The 21,317-nt window shown below is 40.3% G+C and overlaps 1 protein-coding gene across 1 annotated transcript in view; it reads right to left on the bottom strand.

The window, feature by feature from the left end:
• Positions 1 to 18,657, bottom strand: part of BTAF1 (B-TFIID TATA-box binding protein associated factor 1) — a 94,728-nt gene extending 76,071 nt beyond the window's left edge. The window contains exons 1-2 of the mRNA XM_084904311.1: positions 18,327 to 18,657; positions 2,218 to 2,341 (exon numbers count right to left, since the gene is read on the bottom strand). Coding sequence (XP_084760437.1) covers positions 2,218 to 2,341; positions 18,327 to 18,340 — 138 coding nt within the window. The 5' untranslated portion in view covers positions 18,341 to 18,657. The remainder of the gene's footprint in view (positions 1 to 2,217; positions 2,342 to 18,326) is intronic.
• Between the last annotated feature and the right edge of the window lie 2,660 nt (positions 18,658 to 21,317).

The following is a 21,317-nucleotide window of genomic DNA, read 5'->3' as shown; positions in this document are numbered from 1 at the left end:
ATGAATAAATAAGATATACCCATATGGTATATCCATATCTATACAATGGAATATTATTCAGCAATAAAAAGGAATGAGGTAATGAGACATGGTACAATATGAAAGAACCATGAAAATATAAAATATTTTTTTAAGTAAAAGAAACCACTCACAAAATGTCACACAACTATATAAAATGTTCAAAATAGGCAAATCTATAGACAGAAATTAAATTAGTGTTGCCTAGGACTGAGTATGAGAGAGGGAGGGAGTGATGAAGAATGACTGCTGCCGAAACCGGTTTGGCTCAGTGGATAGAGCATCGGCCTGCAAACTGCAAGGTCCCAGGTTCGATTCCGGTCAAGGGCATGTACCTTGGTTGCGGGCACATCCCCAGTAAGGGGTGTGCAAGAGGCAGCTGATTGATGATTCTCTCTCATCGATATTTCCAACTCTCTATCCCTCTCTCTTCCTCATTGTAAAAAAATCAATGAAATATATATATATATATATATATATATATATATATATATATATATATATATAAAAAGAATGACTGCTAATGGGAATGAGGCTTCTTTTGGAGGAGATAAAAATGTTTTAAAATTAGATTTCGGTGATGGTTGCACATATATGTGAATATAATTTTAAAAATCATTGAACTGCATACTTTACATGTGTGAATTGTATTATATATAAATTCTATTTCAATAAAGCTGTTTTAAAAACAAAATTGAAAGACAATAAGAAAACACTGAAGGGAGAGAAAAGAGAGAGTAGGAGGTAAGAAGGTGCTAAAGATAAACTTAGCCACTTTTGGAATTATTTGATGGCAGCCAGTATGCTGGGGTCTCAGTTACGAAGACTAGAACTCACTTGGAAGGCTGTAAACTTTTTCCCAGTTCAGCATAGATTAGTCTTGTCCATTGTTTCCAGTTTCAGTTCATTCAGTCCTCTCTTCCCTTGAGATGAGAAGGGGGTATGCTTCCCTATCCCTCCACCTTACACATGAGTATAATACTGCCTAATATACACCCTTCTCCATTCTGAGAACATGGAACATGTAGATGTCAAATCACTGTCTCTCCATCTTGGTTAGAAATGGTAGTATCGCCGAAACCGGTTTGGCTCAGTGGATAGAGCGTCGGCCTGCGGACTGAGGGGTCCCAGGTTCGATTCCGGTCAGGGGCATATGCCTTGGTTGCCGGCACATCCTCAGTACGGGGCGTGCAAGAGGCAGCTGATTGATGACTCTCTCTCATCGATGTTTCTAACTCTCTGTCCCTCTCTCTTCCTCTCTGTAAAAAAAAATCAATAAAATATATTTTTTTTTTAAAAAGAAGAAAAGAAAAGAAAAGAAATGGTAGTATCTAAGCAGGGAATACATTGGAGAGTCACTGTTGACCCTTATGGTAGGAACCACGTAGAACAGATTTATATATTTCAACAAGGGGCTTACAACTCCTACTCATGAGAATCAGGGAGGAGCAAATGAAAATGGAAAAGAAGGGGTAAGATCAGTGGGAAGAGAGGTATCATGGGGCTACCAATGTCTGGGCTATCATATTGCCTCCCCCAAAAAACTTTTCCCTCTTCTCCCCTCCCCCAAAGCACTCCTGTTTTTACTCTGCATGCCAGAGAATTAAACATATAGAATTTGCTGCTTATTATCATACAGACATACTTCCACAGCCCAGAGTTCAGTAAAGCACAGTCATTGCTTGAGGAAAGAACTTAGGCTAGCATCATGAAAACAGTGATCCAACAAAGCAGAAAGCCTCCATTTACTAAGAATATAATAACAACTAGGTTCTCATATATTTTAATCATGCCCATGAGTACTCGTCCATTTTAAGTCTGCCAACTGTGATATAATTATTAACCATTAAAAACAAGTTAGACCATCAACAAACTAGATTAACAACTTAGTTCATTACCAAATTGGGTCAGATTCAAATTTGTGCCACAGGTAAAAGATTTTATGTTGTCACATCCCTTAATTAAACTTGATGCAAAACAAACAAAAATATTTTAAATCTTGCAACAAACAAAATAAATACATTATAAATAACGAAAATCTAAAAATATTTGGAAAAAATGTTAAGATATTTAATGGAATTTGAACACTATAAGCTGTCACTAAAATAAAATAAGACACTTTCCGTCTTTACTTTTGTTATCCGGACAAATTTTCACAATTGTATTATAATTTTTTTTTTTTTTTTAAAGCGTTCTTACTTTAGATAAGAGATTATGTAGTTCATGGGGATGAAGCTTCACCACTTCTCCAAGTTGCTGTGCAGCAGCTTTTCTTGTAACTGGAGTAGTGCCAGTATCCAGTAGGATAAAAAGACGGTCAAGCCTAAAATGCCAAAAATACAATGGTTATTCTGAAATGTGTTTTCTCATATGTATGAGTTAATAAATGTACTGAGCATCTGTAAACAAAGTCCTATGCTAAGGCTGCAGGGGAATCTCTACTCCGAAGCAACTTGCTATGGCAAGACAAATATACAAATAAGTAGAATATAGAATACAGTAAGATACATGTCAGAAAAAAACATACAGTACAAAGCATATTAAAGAGTGGGGTCAGAGAAAACAAATACTATATCCCCAACTGTGTAATACTGAAAAGACTTCGTAAAAGAAATGGTATATGAGAAGGATTATAATGGTAGAAAATAAGATTTCAATACTGGTGGAGATGAGGTGGTAAAAGGGAAGGGGGAGAGACACCTGGAAGAAGCAATATCACCAAGGCAATAAGGAAAGGAAGACTATCTTTAGAGAAGTGACTAACAGCCTGACTGTAAAATAACAGTGGGAGACATAAGTAGCTAGAGCTCTAATGTAGAGATCTCTGAATGTGTAGTTCAACCAGGGAGGTCTTGAGTTAAGAAAGCGATGAGACTGGAGCTATGTTTTAGAACGATGACTCTGGCAGCAGTTTGAAGCATGAAATAAAATGGAAGGAACCTTTTAGATACATATTTAAGGCTAAAAGTGCAGACCTGAACTATAATCATGACAAGACTAAAAAGAGGTTGAGAGAAATGCTGAAGTAAATCACACATGGTATAGAAATTAAGTGAAATAAATGTTAAGGAAATAAAAAGATTCTGAGACTCTAAATCTTAGAAAATGAAGATGTTGTTACAAGAAATGGGATGAACTAGTAAGGAAATGTTACAAGATGACAAGTTTACCTTGGTAGGCAGGCTCAACTGCTGGATCATTATCCTGTACACCCCCCAAAAATAGGTGATGGGTTCAATTCCCTGTCGGAGCATATACCGAGGTTATGGGTGAATAGGAGGCAACCTATTGATGTCTCTCCCCTGCCCCCACCACTTTCCACCTTCCTCTCTCTTTAAAAATCAAACGAACATATCCTTAGACTGGACCCAGAAACATGGAAGCATGGAACAGAGTGCGGGATCTTGGAAGGAAGGAGGGGGAGAGGAGGTGAGGGGAGGTGATCAACCAAAGACCTTGTTTGCATATACGCATGAACCCATGGACACAGACAGTGGGGTGGTAAGGGGGAGGGGGAGGGTGTTCATGGGGGGGAAAAAGGGACATATGTAATACTTTCAACAATAAAGATTAAAAAAAGGTTTTTTAGAAAGTTAAATATATTAGATATAAAATAATTTTAAAAAATAAAGTATAGAGAGGCTCATATTTTACTTCTGGGATTATTTTTCTTTTATAGAGAGCTAAAAAGTTACAAAGTTCTGAAAATCTTTCATAAAATAAACCTCAGGGGAGGGAGGGCAAATGAAATGGGCAGGGTTTTTCTTTTTTCTGTTAGTATTTCAAACTAGCCAGTCACTAACAAGTACAAAATCATTATAACTGCTAAGAAATATATAACTAAAATAGGTCTTTTCCTGTCAAGAAGTCTTGGGGTACTATGAAAACTTTTCAACTGCTTCAGAACAACACAAAGAGGCAAGGTTCAAATTTTATAGTTAAGGATATGTAAGAAGGACAGATATCAAGAAAAATATTTGAGATAATTCAAGCCATAACATAAGGAAAAAAAAGAGTAATGCGGCACAGTTTTTGTTCCCTATACAGTGAATGGCACACTGAATGATTATAAAGAAATTTTTATAGGACGTGCAAAAATTAACTTTATACAGAATGTCCCATCTTATTCATTCAATGCTATTTATATTTATCTTTACCCATTTATCAGTTTTTACTACAGGATTTGGTGAAGAGTGACTCAGGGAGATAGTGGAACTAAAGAATATGAAAAGTTTTTTTCTGATAGTTGGTGTTCTTAAAAAATTCTAAGACTATGTTGGACTCCAAACCCCATCCCCAGAAGGTGATTTCTCACATACATCCAATAACTCTCAGAATCCCCTTTATTTTCTTTCATCTTTAAAAGTGGTTACAATGATAAAGTTTATAAGAACCCTCTCTGAACCAACAAATAATCTGCACATTGCCATAATATGATTTTTAAATGTCTATGCTCATTGGAAAGAAATGTGTGAAAAGATTACAACTTCCTGTAAGTATCAAGACAAATATTCATTTATTGTTTATTTTTAAATATATTTTTTATTTTAGAGAGGAAGGGAGAGGGAGAGATAGAAACATCAATGATGAGAATCATTAATTGACTGCTTCCTGCATGCTCCCTATTAGGGATCAGCCTGCAACCCAGGCATGTGCCCTTGACAGGAATCAAACTTGGGACCCTCCAGTCTGCAGCCCAACCGGCTAGGCCAGACAAATATTCATTTAATATTCATTTGCCTGCTATATTCTATGGCAAGCAAAATTATCGAAAATTAAATGTTTTATTATAAAAAATATATTAGTCTTAGATCAAATTTTGCTACAATGGACTTATAATTGTACTAGAGGGCCCAGTGCACAGATACATGACCAGTGGGGTCCCTTGGCCTGGCCTGTGCACTCTCACAATCCGGGAAACCTCGGGGAATGTTGGACTGCCAGTTTTGACCCAATCCATACAGTTTTGCACCCCCCCCCCCAACACACACACACACACACACACACACACACTTATCCTCTCTATTAGTATCTTGTACCAATGCTTAAAAATGACCTCTTCTATTTCCTCCTCATACAATTTAATTTTTATCAGTCACATTTCTACTCCTTCTCTACTACTGAAATAGCACACCTGAAAGTCATCAATGAACTTGTAATATTCAAATCCAATTTTTTTATAAATCCAATTTTCTTGACTCTTCTATGCCATCTGACATTAGCAAATACTCCTTACTTTCTTTTCTAAATATTCATATTTTACTACCCTGTTCTTTGAACTCAATTCCTTCCTCAGTTTCCCTATTCTTAACACATTTAAGATGAACATTCTCCCAGATTCCATCCATGGCTGCTCATCTTTCACCAGTTTCTCCCTTAGGAAACTATATTACAATATTTGTTAAGATTATAACACAATACAAATAGTCCCTAACTCTGGCCCATCTGGAAGCTCTAGTGCCACTTTCAACTGCCTGGTAAGCATAATTCCATACTGACGTGACATTATTTGCCAGATTTACTTCCTAAAGAAACCTTTGGTCAAATCACTACCTTATTCTAAACGTTTTAATGGCTCACCCTTGCCTATTAGATAGCAATCAAAAACAAAAGTCTCTCCCAAATATAACTTTTTGGTGTTCATAACTTTGTCTATACTGTTTTTTCCACTTAGAATGCCTTTTTTTTTTGTTTCAATTCTTCAACTAACTCCCATCCATCAAGATTTAAAGTTGTGCCCTACCTGGTTTGACTCAGTTAATAAAGCATCGGCCTGCAGACTGAAGGGTCCCAGGTTCAATTCCAGTCAAGGGCATATGCCCAGGTTGTGGGCTTAATCCCCAGTAGGAGGCGTGCAGGAGGCAGCAGATCATCATTGATGTTTCTCATTCTCTCTCCCTCTCCATTCCTCTCTGACATCACTAACAAATATATATATATATATTTTTTTTTTAAATGTCCCTCCTAATAAAATATTTGTATGTATGGAAGCAGTTCAGTATCTCTCTCAGTTATGTTTACCCTTTTGAAACCATTTCAAATTACTAAACCATAGAGATTACTTCCTCTTCTGAAATCCACATGAATTATCATCTTAAACGGCCATTTTGGTACTTATTATGCTTTGCTTTGTGGCATCTCTTACATTGAGTTGTCACATGATATCTTATGCTCATTGGGCTTCACCTCCTTTGATGATTCATTTTACCCTCCTCCCCCATAATACTTTGCACAGTGTCTTCCACAGTATTTAAATATAGCTGAGTAGTTGATATTTATTGTAATTAAAATTATAAAGAAAAGTTCAAATTTCTTGGGAACAAATTTAGGCATCATTTTTAAGCAAAAAAAAGAGTATGCTATATTAATTTTATTTTTGCTTCCTTTGAGGAATAACCTTAATTTACAACAGATGTATTATATAAAAACAAGTTATAAAAATAATGGAACTGATGGTAAGATAATATTTCAGTTAATGTAGAGATTAGCATAACAGTACCTCAGCATTCTGAACATCAAGGCAGTATGTCTGGTCCAAACAGCAAGTTGAAAAAGACCATGCAGTAGGCACTGTATTCCTTCAATAATTTCCATCCTTCCTAAACTTTCCTTTAGCCCCCTGCTATCTAGCTTCATCAGAACCACAAGCTGCCCAAAGACCAACTCTTCAACTTAATGCTGATCTGTCTCAGCCACAGTTACTCCTGCCTCTCTTTTCTGCAAAGCCTTTTATCCCACTGCCATGTCATGTCACCTGTGCTCCTCCACTAGCCAACTGCCCTGAGAGTAGCAGATCAGCTCACTCTCTCATCCAGTTCCAGGACGGTTTATTCTCACATATTCTACCTGGTGGTAAATAAACGTCTCCCTGAACAGAGGAATGGAGACACAAGATGCTCCCTTGGTCCTCTTGCCTCACAGTCTCTTTTGGAGTTCTCCATTCCTCTCTCTAGGGCAGCAGATTAGACACCTCATAAAACGCAGAACAGAGAGATGCAGACCAGGAGGTGACAAGAGGGCAGTCTGATCTGTTACCCTTGTAGTTGGTAGACAGCTATAAGGCAAGCAGGGTAAGCATCAGGGCCAGGCCACAAAGGAAAAGACTGGTCTAGTGAACTGATGGGAGAGGGGCAAGGGCTCGAGACAGGGTCAGTAATATGTCGGAAGGCAGACAGGGTCCCTGGTGAGGGAGAGGTCCTGAATGAAGCTAGGTGGTCAGAAGAAAAAGGAAGTTAAAAAAAGGGCTGATTGAGGAAACACAGTACTAACCACAATACTTCTTTCAGCTAAACCTGCCCTTGCAGAACAGCTAGTAGAAAAAAATGCCATTACTCATTCTCTGAAGACAGAAAGAGAAGGAAGAGGCAACAGATGTCAACTGAATAAAAGGTACCAAAGAAGATAGAAGAATGATTTAAATAAAGCATATTTGACAATGTCCACTTCTTAGGAATCTATTGATAAGAAATCTGGCCCGTTTTCAATTTGGATTTTAATTCAGAGAGATAACCTCACAAGACATGATTCATGATTTGGTTAGCAATGTGTGTTTCAGGCAACTGTTCTAAAGACTACCGTACGTAGGAGAAAAAGAATACAAGAATTTTGTAGAGGTTATACTGGCAGCTGCAATCTAATCCCTCTTCTTTTCAGCTCTTTGCATTATGATACTTCGTAAAGTCATAAAAAGAAACTGAAAGAAGTCATACAGGGTGGGCTAAAATAGGTTTATAGATGCAATAAAAAGAAATACAATAATTAATAAATAATAATACAAGAATAAACTGTGTTTTGCATACTCACAACTGTAAACCACTTTTGTCCACTCCTATATATTATTACTATGCCCTAGATTACTACTCCATCATTAATAAGCAAGTATATGTTGCATTTCCACTCCTAAGCTAGTTGAAGATGAAAGGAAAAAGGTATAAAATATAACTTCCTTAATCTACTTCCAATCTCAATATTCTCAGAATAAACTTAATCTCTAAAAAATTGTGGAAGGTCAACCAACAGAATACCTCACAAGTATGGCTTTGTAACCTTAACAAAGAGAGAATGATCAGTCAATCCTGTCCATTTTGTTGGGTATTTTTTACATTTAGCAAAAAATTACATTAAAATTTTAAAAAGAAATTATTTAAATTTTCACCTTTCTTTGTTATATAGGGAATAAGGTAAGAAAATAAATATCTAACATGAACACTGTCCTAAGTCCCACATGTTAGCATTAAGAAAGTTACTTCAAAAGAAAAACATTTCCAAGAAATTCTCTAGACTGGTGTTTTAAAGTGCAAATCTTCTAATTCAAACTATGGGTAATTTGAAACTATGTTATGCTCTTTAAATAAAAATGTACATTAACTTAAGATACCATGTAGAACACAAGGGTGAATATGAAAATGTGAAACCACACCAAAGCCAGGGGCACAGCCAGGTGCACGCTAGATAAATTGTATTTCCTCCACAACCACACTAGAACCGTGGTCAGCAAACTGCGGTTCTTTGGCCCCGTGAGTGTGGCTCTTCCACAAAATACCACAGCCTGGGCGAGTCTATTTTGAAGAAGTGGCATTAGAAGAAGTTTAAAAAATTTGGCTCTCAAAAGAAATTTCAATCGCTGTACTATTGATATCTGGCTCTGTTGACTAATGAGTTTGCCAACCACTGCACTAGAACATAAATTCCCTGGGAATGGGGACTCCATTTTTGTTCTCTGTCATATCTCCAGTACCTAGAACACAGAAAGTGTTCTGCAAAAAAAAAAATGAATGCTTAAGTATGTGTATACACTGGTGTGGCTCAGTTGGTGTCATCCTGGGCACCAAGAGGCCTCCGGTTGGATTCCAGGTCAGGGCATGTGCATAAGTTTCAGGCTCAATCCAGGGTAGGGGGGTGTGCAGTAGATAGCCTATTGGTTTTTCACCCTCCTATCTATGTTTCTCTTCTCTCCCTTCTCTCTCTAAAAAATAATAGTGATATATTTATTTTTAAATACAACCAAGTTATGTTATCTCCTTCAGGACATTTTTTCCTAATCTCTACCCCTACCTAATTGTCTTTTGTAGATTTTATCTTTTTTGTTTGTTTTATAAACTTTTTAAAAAATATTTCTATTGATTTCAGAGAGGAAGGTAAAGGGAGAGTGATAGAAACATCAATAATGAATGAACATCACTGATTGGCCGCTTACTGCATGCCCCCTACTGGAAATTGAGCCTGCAACCCGGGCATGTGCCCTTGACCGGAATCAAACCCTTTAGTCTGCAGGACAACACTCTATCAACTGAGTCAAACTGGCTAGGGCTGTATGATTTTAAAAATATATTTTATTGATTTTTTACAGAGATGAAAGGAGAGGGATAGAGAGAAATATCGATGAGAGAAACATCAGATGCATTCTACACACTCTCCACTGGGGATGTACCTGCATCCAAGGTACATGCCCTTGACTGGAATTGAACCTGGGACCCTTCAGTCCACAGGCTGACGCTCTATCCACTGAACCAAACCGATAAGGGCTAGGGCTGAATGATTTTATCTTAAAGATAAAATATAGTTTCTTTAGCAGAACTATGGTTTTAAAACTTAATACAAAATTATTACACTTTCCCCTGGGATATCAAAATTTGTAGATGATGAAGTCCCTTATATAAAACTAGAGGCCCACTGCATGAAATTCGTGCACGGGTAGGGTCCCTAGACCTGGCCGCTGAACAGGGCAAATCAGGGCCTTCAGGCTGCTAGCCGGGGGCCTTCCTTCCCTGGCTGCCTTCCTTAGTTCCACACCACCTGGTAGTCAACGCAGATCATAGCGAACGATTGAACTCTGGATCTCCTGGTTGAACTCCCAAGGGGACACTTTGAATATTAGCCTTTTATATATATAAATAGATAGAAGATGGCATAGTATTTGCACATAACCTACATACATCCTCCCATATATAGCAGGTTCTTGAATAACATTTTGCTTAATGTTGCTTTATTATAATGTTGGTGAGATGATGAGATGCCACAGGAAATTAACTCTTGTTTATATCAGTTAGCATTTGGTAAGATGGTTTCATTATAAGTTGTTTCCTTTCAAGTCTTAGGATCCATCATCAATGTTAAGTGAGGACTTACTGTAGTTTAAATCATCTCATCTCTAGATTACTTATAATACCAAATATATTGCAAATGCTATGTAAACAGTTGTTACACTGTATTGTTTAGGGCAGAGGTGTGGCCATATAAAGCCCAGAAAATCATTTGGTCTGCCCCTGCCAAGGCAACCACAGGCGACACTAGAAATTCAATAAACCCAGGAGCTTTTTCATAGCAACATGAGTTTATGCTCAGTAAATTATATTAAGCAAATGATATTATAAATATCCAAATGGCCCATGGCAGAAAAAAGGTTCTTCACCTCTGGTTTAGGGGATAAGAGTCTGTACATGTTCAGTACAGATGCAACCATTGTAGGTCTAACTACATAGTACACATCTTTCCCCCAAATATTTTAAATCCAGATCCATGATTGCTTGAATCCACAGATATAGAACCTGCAGATATGGAGCACTCGCTGTAATTCATAATAGTCCCTTCTGTCAGTCCTATAATGAATTGAAATTAGAAGTAAAAGAGGAATAGGCTTAGCAAACACAAGAAACATATGCTGTCCTATAGATAATTTTAGCATTTCCCCTGTCACTCGGAAGGATCCACTAGAACTTCCCCCACATCAAGCAACTTCCTTTTACTTAGCAGAACAGACCTGCTGAAACAATGTTTCTCCTAAGTATCAGCAGTGCAGAGAATTAACAAAACTAAACAAAGTTCTGTTCATATGTAGCAATTTGTTTCTTCCATAAAAGGATATGATCTGATTTTTTTCCTGAATCCTTTCTGAACACTGCATCATTTTCAAATGCAAAGGTATATGTCACAAATATAAGATGTAGCTTCTAATGTAGTCAAATCATAATTACTTTCTAGACATTTTAGACATGAACCTCATTTTGTTTAGCTTATAACACTGAGGAAAAATTCTCTATATTTAAAATTTTCCTCTATATGATCAAGGAAAAACTGTTCATATTAACTAATCAATGTAAAACAATAGTCAACTGATTCAGTGGTGGCATAAACAGGCAAAGGCATCAAAAACAATCTTTAAAAAAATCTGTATTAAGCCATCAAGCCCAACAATGTTATAGATTCACCAACTTCTGTAATGAGCATTAACACTTCTTAACAATTCTTCTAAAACTACTCCAACTAGATAGTGACAGGTGATACTAGAGAAAGGAGCAAAAAACAAAACAGCAGAATTCAAAGATTTAACAACTGTAATATAAATTGTCTGCAAGCAACATGAAAAGCAGTAACATATACTATTGTAATTTGTCTTTTTGCTAAGGCTGGTTTTATAGGAGCAAGTCAAGAAGCTAGTGAGTGAGCTTAGCTTATTTTCCAGAATTCACATTTAAAGGGTAACACTGTTCTCTACTCCTACATTTATATGCTCCTTAACAATCGTTTATTAAGGGTCGAAAGGAATTACAATTTTTCAGTAATATTTCACTGCATTTTATGGAGAACTTCAAATGCTATCATTGTGTATGTGCTGCTGAAGCGAGAACAAAATGCTATAATTGTACTTGCAGTTTTTAGAGGGTCACAAAGTTTGTGGTGGGTGTTGTTTTTGCAAAATTTAACTCACCCATGTGCATTTCACCACATTCTTACAATTCAAAGTACAATAAATCTATAAGTCTTTATAAAACTATAAGCAGGGTCTAAAAAATTTGATCATTCAAAATGCAGTTAATAGCCAATTTGCGTTCTAAAATGCCATACTATCACAGAATTGTACCAATTATAAACTTTTCAAAATAACTAGCCCAGCTAGTGTGACTCAGCAGTTGAGCATCGAACCAGGAACCAAAAGGTTGCCAGTTTGATTTCCAGTCAGGGCATATGCCCGGGTTACAACTTAATCCGGGGTAGGTAAGGGGGGAGGGTCCTCTCATCAATATTTCTCTCTCTCTATCCCTCTCCCTTCCTCTCTCTAAAATTAAATTTTAAAATATATTTTTAAAATTCTAATAGTATTTATTACATTTTTTTAAACTATAAGCCTAGCCAATATTAAAAAAAAAAAAAAAATACTGTAGCTAAACTCAGAAGCACTCACTGGAAATATTCTACTATATATAAATTATAGTAAGTCATGACAAGTATTAAAACAAGAAACAAAATCACTCATTTAAAAAAATGATGTACTGCCGGGACTGGTTTGGCTCAGTGGATAGAGCGTCGGCTTGGAGACTGAAGGGTCCCGGGTTCGATTCCGGTCAAGGGCATGTACCTTGGTTGCGGGCATATCCCCGGTGGGGGGTGTGCAGGAGGCAGCTGATCGATGACTCTCTCATCGATGTTTCTAGCTCTCTATTTCTCTCCCTTCCTCTCTGTAAAGAATCAATAAAATATATTTTAAAAAATAATAATAATAAAATAAATAAATAAATAAAATAAATAAAAAAACGATGTACTGCTGAAACCGGTTTGGCTCAGTGGATAGAGCATCTGCCTGTGGACTGAAGGGTCCCAGGTTCTATTCCAGTCAAGGACATGTACCTTGGTTGCGGACACATTCCCAGTAGGGGGTGTGCAAGAGGCAGCTGATCGATGATTCTCTCTCATCGATGTTTCTATCTCTCTATCCCTCTCCCTTCCTATCTTTAAAATTCAATTTTAAAATTCTAATAGTATTTATTACATTTTTTTAAGCAATAAGCCTAGCCAATATTCCAGAAAAAAACACTGTAGCTAAATTCAGAAGCACTCACTGGAAAACACAGGAAATATTCTACTAGACATAAATTATAGTAAATCATGACAAGTATTAAAACAAGAAACAAAATCAATCATTTAAAAAAATGATGTACTGAGCACCTAGTAGGAACCAGGACCTTCTGCAAGAGATAGGTCAAACATATTCCCTTCTCTCACGGTTTATGTTAATTCAAGCAGGAAAGAGAACAATGAAATAATTTCAAAGTATCCTATCTAATAAAAGAGTGATATGCAAATTGACTTGCCTCCAACACACCCACAAGCCAATCAGGAGAGAGTATGCAAATTAACCCAACTAAGATGGCTGCAGTCACGGAGTGAGCAGGAAGCTTGGGTTTCCCAGGCAATGGAGGAAGCCAATCTTTCTGCCCACCCTGTCCTGCACTGGCCTCTGCTCAAGGCTACCAAGTTTCAATTATAGAAGATAAATCCATACCAGGGCCTCCGCTTGGATCACGGGGGGGGGGCGCGGCACCCTGAAAACCACCCCACAGCCCAAAGGTACCCCCACCCTGATCCTGGACACCCTTCAGGAAAAACCAGCTGGCCCCCACCCGTGCATCAGGCCTCTATCCTATCTAATCTATAATAATAAAAGCCTAAGCAACCATTGCAACTAAACGGATGACCAAAAAGGCTGTGTGGGGTGACCAGGCCGGCAGGGAGGTTAGTGAGGGACAACCAAATGACCGAACAGCAGGCTGCATGGAACAACCAGGCCTGCAGGGGGGGACAGTTGGAGGCCAGGGGTGGGGGTTGGGGAGGGGTGGTGGCAGTGAAGGGCAACCAAATGACTGAGTGACCAGACCAACAGGGATGTTAGTGAGGGGCGATCAAACAGCAGGATGTGTGGGGTGACCAGGCCAGCAGGGGGGGGGGGGGGGGGGGGGGATGAGCAACCAAAAAACCAAGTAGCAGGTTGCAAGGGGTGACCAGGCCGGGGGAGGGGGGGGGGATGTGAAGGGGGCCCCCCCCCCCTCAACCAAACAACTGAGCAGGTTGTGTGGAGCGACTGTGCCAGCAGGGGGGTTAGTAAAGGGCGATCAGGTTGGTGGGGGGCAATTGGGGGTGACCAGAACAGCAGGGGAGGGTAATTAGGGGTGATCAGACAGGCAGGCAGGTGAACAATTAGGAGCCAGTGGTCCCGGATTGTGAAAGGGATCCCAGGTTAGAGAGAGTACAGGTTGGGCTGAGGGGACACCCCCTCATGCACAAATTTCATGCACCAGGCCTCTAGTAAAAGATTAATATGCAAATTGACCATCACCCCAACACATAAGATGGCTGCCCCCATGTGGACACAAGATGGCCATCACAAGATGGCCAGCTAGGGGCAATCAGGTTGGCAGGGGAGCAGTTAAGCATCAATCAGGCTGGCTGGGGAGTGGTTAGGGGGTGATCAGGCTGGCTGGCAGGCAGAACCTGTTAGGGGCAATCAGGAAGGCAGGCAGGTGAGCAGTTGGAAGCCAGCAGTCCTGGACTGTGAGAGGAATGTCAGACTGCCCGTTTAGGCCCAATCCTACCGAGATGGGCCTAAACAGTCAGTCGGACATCCCTTGAGGGGTCCCAGATTGGAGAGGGTGCAGGCTGGGCTGAGGGACACACACCCCCGTGCATGAATTTTTTGCACCGGGCCTCTATTCCTACATAAAAGGCTAATATGCAAATTGACTGAACTGCGGAACGACTGGTCACTATGATGCCCACTGACCACCAGGGTACAGACACTCAACACAGGAGCTGCCAAGCTGCAGTGACTTGGCAGCGGCAGTTCTCAGGTGCCGCACTCTGAAACCAGAGAGGAAGGAGCCCGATTCCTCGCAGGGCCATGCAATTCCACCTTGGGCCGTGGGTTATGTTGTTGCTGGGGCACTGTGGGCCCGAATCTAATTTACTGAACAGATTGTAGAACAGCAACTTTGCAGAGTGCCCTCTTGCACTCTGGGACCTCTCAGGGGATGTTGGAGAGCCAGTTTAGGCCCGATCCCCGCAGGCCAAGCCGAGGGGCCCTAGCTATGGAGGGACCCCCTCACTCCGCAGATAAAGGGGGGAGACCACAGAAGGTTGGCTCCAGGGCGAGCCTGGCCCTGCCCTGTCAGCCACCTTCTCATTTCCTTTCAAAGTGCACGAATCGGTGCACTGGGTCACTAGTGATAAATTTTATGATTGACAGAACACATTGGTACAAAAAGCTCACATAAAGTAAAGGCAGAGAAGGCTTCCTGAACAAACAGACATATTGCCTTAGACCCAGAATATAAGGTTAGAATTAGCCAGACTTATGGGTGGGACCCAAGAAAGAAATGTTCCAGAAATAAAGATTAGGAAGTGAGAACACAAATTTGGAAAAGGGTTGAAAAAGAGAGAGACACAGAACTTGACACAAGATGAAGCTAAAAACGTAAAGCGGAATCAGATCACAAAAGACCTGGAAAGATATGTTTATTGAGAAATTTGGACTTTATCCTATGTCATTAGAAAATTATTGGGATTTAACAGAAAAATGTGTATATTAGCAAATAATATGGCTGAAGTAAAGAATAAATTAGAAAGAGCTGCCATGGAAGGCAAGAAAATCAAGTAGTTGCTGTTGCAAGTGTCTAGGATTAGAGATAACGGTAGTATGAAGCAGGATTGTGGTAACTTGAATGAAAAGAAAAACAACTGACCAGAAAAACATTAGAAAGGTAGAACTGAGGAAATTGGATTTGGTGACCTGCTAGATAGGGGGGGGAAAGAGAGGAAGAAGTCAAATATTATCCCAAATTTCTGAATCTGGCAATTGAGGGAATGATGATGGTACCAACTTACTGTTACCTCTGTTGGAAATATTTACAGGTCCTAAAAAATTATTACAGTTTCTCTTCAGTTATGTGCATTGATATAAACTGAGCAAAAAATATTTGATTTAATTCTGGCAAATATGCTTTTTATCTCTTGAACTATCTTCCACCTACTCTGCATGAAATATTAAAATGAGCCTGGCCGAAACCAGTTTGGCTCAGTGGATAGCGCACCTGTCTGCAGACTGAAAGGTCCCAGGTTCGATTCCGATCAAGGGCATGTACCTTGGTTGTGGGCACATCCCCAGTGGGGGGGTGTGCAAGAGGCAGCTGATCGATGATTCTCTCTCATCGATGTTTCTAACTCTCTCTCCCTCTCTCTTCCTCTCTGTAAAAAATCAATAAAAATATATTTTAAAAAATGAGTCTGTATTTCACAAGCATACAGTAACAGGAGAAGAAAAAAAAAGGTATTTAGTTGGCAAAGAAACTTGGCTTAGCGCATGGAGAAGGCCAGCCTGAAATTAAAGCTTGCAATTTAGAGTGAATCCGCAAATGAAAAAAGGCAAGAACTGACAGTATCCCCAAAACACAAGAGTCTCAAGAGTGTTTTCTTTGAGTCTATTATATTACAAAAATAAGCACAAGAGTAGCTCTTCCATAAAATCATGACAGGCTTTTTAAAAAGTATAATTTAATAGAATTTTGGCAAGATGAATAAGAAAGAATCTACTGGGGGTGGGGGAGTGATGCACTGCCCGCTGAAATCCAACCTCAAGAACAAAAGGCAAGATCTCTTGAAACCCACTCATCCTTTCAGAAATGTAGGTGCCCTAACCTTCTGGTCAAGCAGATTAGTAGTCTCTTTTCAAACACTTGCATTTTGACTCTGTAATACTATACCCAATACTGTGAAAATACACTTAGCTCTAAGAAAGGAATTTCAAGTACAACTCATTCCCTTACACACTGTATTACCTGGTAGACAAATATAATAGTAAAGCTTATGTACCAATGTATTTATAATGCATATATTTATGTGTTCGTATGGGAGGTAACACAATGAAAAGGCAACAACTTGCACAGTCTTGTCACTTCTTGTATTTGCAAAAATTGAAAATACCACTTGTATTCTCTCAAGGCAGTTTTTTATATATCACAATAAGAATTTCCTCCCATTGAATGGGTTCAACTAGTTTATGAAATAAAAAGTAGATGCCCCATACTCCAGGTACCTAGCAACCCCCTTCACCCAACTCCCATTGGGCTTCTCCCACACGCTATTTCATCAGTTATCTAGGGAGTCTGTGAGGGATGGGTGATCCTTTCTCTTGGAAAACAGATAAAGCCTGACCACATAGTGTGTTCAAGGACCATGTTCAATTAATTATGAAAAAATAATGAAAACTATTGGTTTTCTGAACTATCATTTTTTTCCTTCAGTCTATGTGGTAAAATGACCCAATTCTCATGAAAACGGACTTCATGAACGCTAAGAAACTTGCTAAATCCTTCTAGCTGCGGTCACAGGGACTGTCCCCTCTTTACATGTACACAGACCCACCAACATCAGACATCTGACCAAAAGTTTTCCCACCATTCTATCATACTGCAGGGAAGGTAGGCAAACATGCTGGGTTTTCCTACAGTTCCCCTAGCCCCGTGTTTCCCAAACTTCTCTCATGATGAGAATCATCTGGTGGAGTTGTGAACATATAGATTCCTGAATCCCAAGTTTTGAGCACTAGTTAAGTATACAATTCTACCCAAAATTCTAGTCTAGCACTTCTTAGTTGGGATTCAGGAATCTGTAGTTTAACAACTCCACCAGATGATTCTCGTCATGAGAGAAGTTTGGGAAACACTGCCCTAGCCTAAGACGTTCCGGCTGACAGGCAGCCCACACGTTTCAATCATTTAAAAGATGGGTGCTATGCCTTTCACGCTTTCGTTGAGGAAAAACGGGTACTAAGACGATCATTTGCCCCAAGATTACAACGCTGACGACTGCACGTGTGTGTACTGCTACACAAAAGGTAAACTCTAATGTTAAGAAAAAGGGGGAAGTTGGGGGGGGGGGGACCTATCTCTCAAGCCTTAACTATAAAATGTGAACGTAATTAGAAGCTCGCGGAGATCATTGTATTGTTAATTGCCCCATCCTGGAGCTTCCTACCAAGTTTTCCCGTGACATGGAGGTTAGGGAACAGCCCTTAGAATACAGAGAGAAAAAGGCTCTCCTCGCACTGAAAGAGGGAAGAGAAACCAGACAGGAGAAGAAACACGGTGAGGAAAGCTGTACCGTGGCAGTAAGTCAGTTACACTTACACACACACACACACAAAAAAAAAATTAAAAATGTCAATTACACACACAAAATAAAAATATGTCAATTACACACACAAACACACACACACAAAAATGTCAATTACACACACAAAGAATATGTCAATTACACACGCACGCACACACACACACGTTATGAACCATTCATGAGCCATTCGCTCGGAGGAACCCGAGCCCAAAGCCCCGCAGCCCGAGGGGCGAACTTCGGAGCCGGTGGCAGGAGGCGCCCGAGCCCAGTGACACGGGGAGCCGCTCCCCGCTGGGAGGGGGGTCGCGGGCTGGAGACGGAGGCTCGCCGGGCCGCCTCCCCGCCGGCCGGTCAGCAGAGACACCCACCTGGAGACGGCCATGGCCGGGCGCCGGCGGTTCGAGGTTCCCCGCGAGCTGGGCGCCGCGCCGCCGAGGCGCTAGTCGGCCGAGGGCAGCGCGGCGCAGGCCCAGAGCGCGGCGCGGAGGGGAGCGGCGGGCGCGGCGCGGGGCGGCCGGGCGCGGGCCCTCGGGCATCTGCCCCCAGCCGACCGACGCTCGTCCCCCGCAGCGGCCCGGGCGCGGGAGGAGGGGTCTGACACAGCGGAGGCGGCAGCGCTCCGACCCGCACGACTTCAAACCCGGTGCCCCCAGCCCCGCTCGCTGCTGACGCAGGCGTCCGCACGCCGGACTCGGCGTCAGCGCGCCGGAAGTGACGTCAGCCCCCGCTCGGGGCTCCGCTCGGGGAGGCGGGCGAGGAGGATCAGCGGCGTGGGCCCGACCGCGTTAAAAAAGGGAGAACAGGAAATCTCTGTGTGCTAACCTGGAGAGGGTCGTTTAATTTTAAAACGAGGCGGGACGAAGGACTGGGGGGGTCCCCCCTCATTTAATTTTTTCTTTTTAGAGAAGGAAAAAAAGGCGATGTAACCACAGTTCCGGAAGTTCAGAAACTTCGTTTCTATTTCCTTTCCGCCCCATCCTCATGCCACCGAACTGCTTCTAGAGAAAAAGCGATGACGAAGGACCTTAGGGCGCTCTGGTCCACGTGGGGAAGTCAGGGGGAGAGGGGGAATTAAGGCAGATCTGCAATGGCACTGAAGACACGGTTCACGTGTTTGCCATATTGGCCAGAAGTTCTGCATCTATTTTACCAAGTTGGACTTCCCAATTGTTCAATGGTGATGGTGCCATCCTTTTCTCAACCAGATGTGAAAACTTCCATTTTTTTGGGAGGGTGGGGAAGGGTCAGGTTTACCTGGTTATTCAGTCGCTTAATTCATTAGGTTTTTAAATTTTATCACCATCAACTTGATTTTGATGAAAACAGTCAAAGTAATATTTCTCCGTCTTCTTCAGCCGAGCTCATCGTATAGGCCACTCAGATTAATCTTCAAGAAACACTGTTTTTATTGGGTCATTCCCCTGCTTGTAAAACTTGTACAATGGCCTCTCATTTCCTGAAGAGGCTGTGTCTCAAGCCCTGAGTCTGTTTTTCAACTATAAAATGAGGCTAATGAGCAGTACTATAGAAGGTATGGAAGTAAAATGAGGTCATGTATCCAGAAGAGCTTACAAGAGCTTTGTAAACAATAAAGTAGTATATAAATGTAAGGAAAAAGAAACTAGCTTAAGTACCTGCTATATGGTGGGCACGTGGTATGCATTATCTCATATAATTTGTAGGCTTGCTCTGTAAAGTAAGTTTTAATCTTCACTTTATAGGAGAGGAAACTAAGCTCAGAATGTTTAAGTAATTTACTCAAGATCCAAGCTAGTAATAATATTTACTGTTCGTTCATCAAGTACTTATTCATTCATCAAATATTTATTTGGCACCTATTCTGTGTCAGACACTCTGCTAAGCACTTTTGTGCTATTACATCTGATTTAGCTGGTGTTCAAATATCTTCACGTTTCACAGTCTCCTCCCACCTGCATTCACAAATTTATCTCCTGCGACTGAAACTAACCAGCAGGTACTATTTACTGACTGTACTATTTACATTCATTGATTCAACGAAAATTAAGTATGTACCACCCTGCTAAACTCTGTACTAGAAATTGTGACTGCAAAAGAAACCAGAACAGACAAGGGGCCCTCTCTGGTTGAAGTTATGTTCTAGGAAAAAGAGAGATAAAAAAATGCCATGTTTGCATGTTATGTAAAACAGAACGATGAGATAGGCTGATTAGAGACTCTAAACTGGGTAATGAGGAAAAATTGAGGAGTCACTGAAGGTGAGGCCCAAAGGACAACAGTGAGCCAGCTGTGTGAAGATCTGGGGTGCCTTCCAGGTGGAAGGTACCCCAAGTGAAAAGCCTAAGAGAAGTCTGTGATGTTGGGAGATGAGCTGGGAGAGGTAGAAGAGGGCTACTGTAAGGAATTGGGATTCTACTCTAAATGCAGTAAAAAGTTATAGAGGGTTTTAAACATGTGAGTAAAAGGATCTGGTATACACTTTAAAAATCTTACTCTAATATCCAAGAGGTAATTAGATATGTAGTTATAAAGGACATTTAGAAGAGAGGAAAGGGCTAATATGATAGGTTTGTAAGGGAGAGTGTGATAACCAAATATATTGGTGTCAGAATAAATTGTTTTTTTTAAATATATTTTATTGATTTTTTACAGAGGAAGAGAGAGGGATAGTTAGAAACATCAATGAGAGAGAATCATTGCTCAGCTGCCTCTTGCACACCCCCTACTGGGGATGTGCCCGCAACCAAGGTACATGCCCTCGACCAGAATTGAACCTGGGACGTTTCGGTCCGCAGGCTGATGCTCTATCCATTGAGCCAAACTGGTTTCGGCAGACTAAGTTGTTTTTAAGTCATTCTTCACCACACTTATCAGCTCTATGCCCAGGAGAATTATATAACCTTTCTAAACTTCAGTTTCTTCATCTGAGAAATAAAAATAATGGTACCACAGAAAGTTGTGATCAAGATTAACTGAGATAATGAATATAATGTTTATTGTAATAAAAAACTAATTCATTACATTAGTTATTCTTTTTGTTAACTATGCGACCTTGAACAAGTGGCTTAACTATGTTTCAGCTTTCTCAGCTGTGAAATGGGGATAATAATAGCACTGGTCCACAACTCTTACCTGAAACCCCAGCCAGATGGTTTTCTAAATTTAGAATTCTTTCCGTTTTGAGAAGTTATCCAATATACATGCCTTTTTTTATATCACACCCCAACAGCTTCTAGGGCCGCACCTTATTACCAAATACATTTCTAGTTCTGCAGCAAAATGTATTAATAGGCATACTGAGAGGAATAATTAAAAGACTGTAAATAACTACATGCCAGTTCAGATGAGGTTTTGCTTCCAAATGAATTTTTTTAAAGTAT

Source organism: Pipistrellus hanaki (assembly GCF_964339955.1).
Source record: "Pipistrellus hanaki genome assembly, chromosome: 14".
Taxonomy (NCBI): domain Eukaryota; kingdom Metazoa; phylum Chordata; class Mammalia; order Chiroptera; family Vespertilionidae; genus Pipistrellus; species Pipistrellus hanaki.
This window is presented reverse-complemented; position numbering and strand designations above follow the sequence as displayed.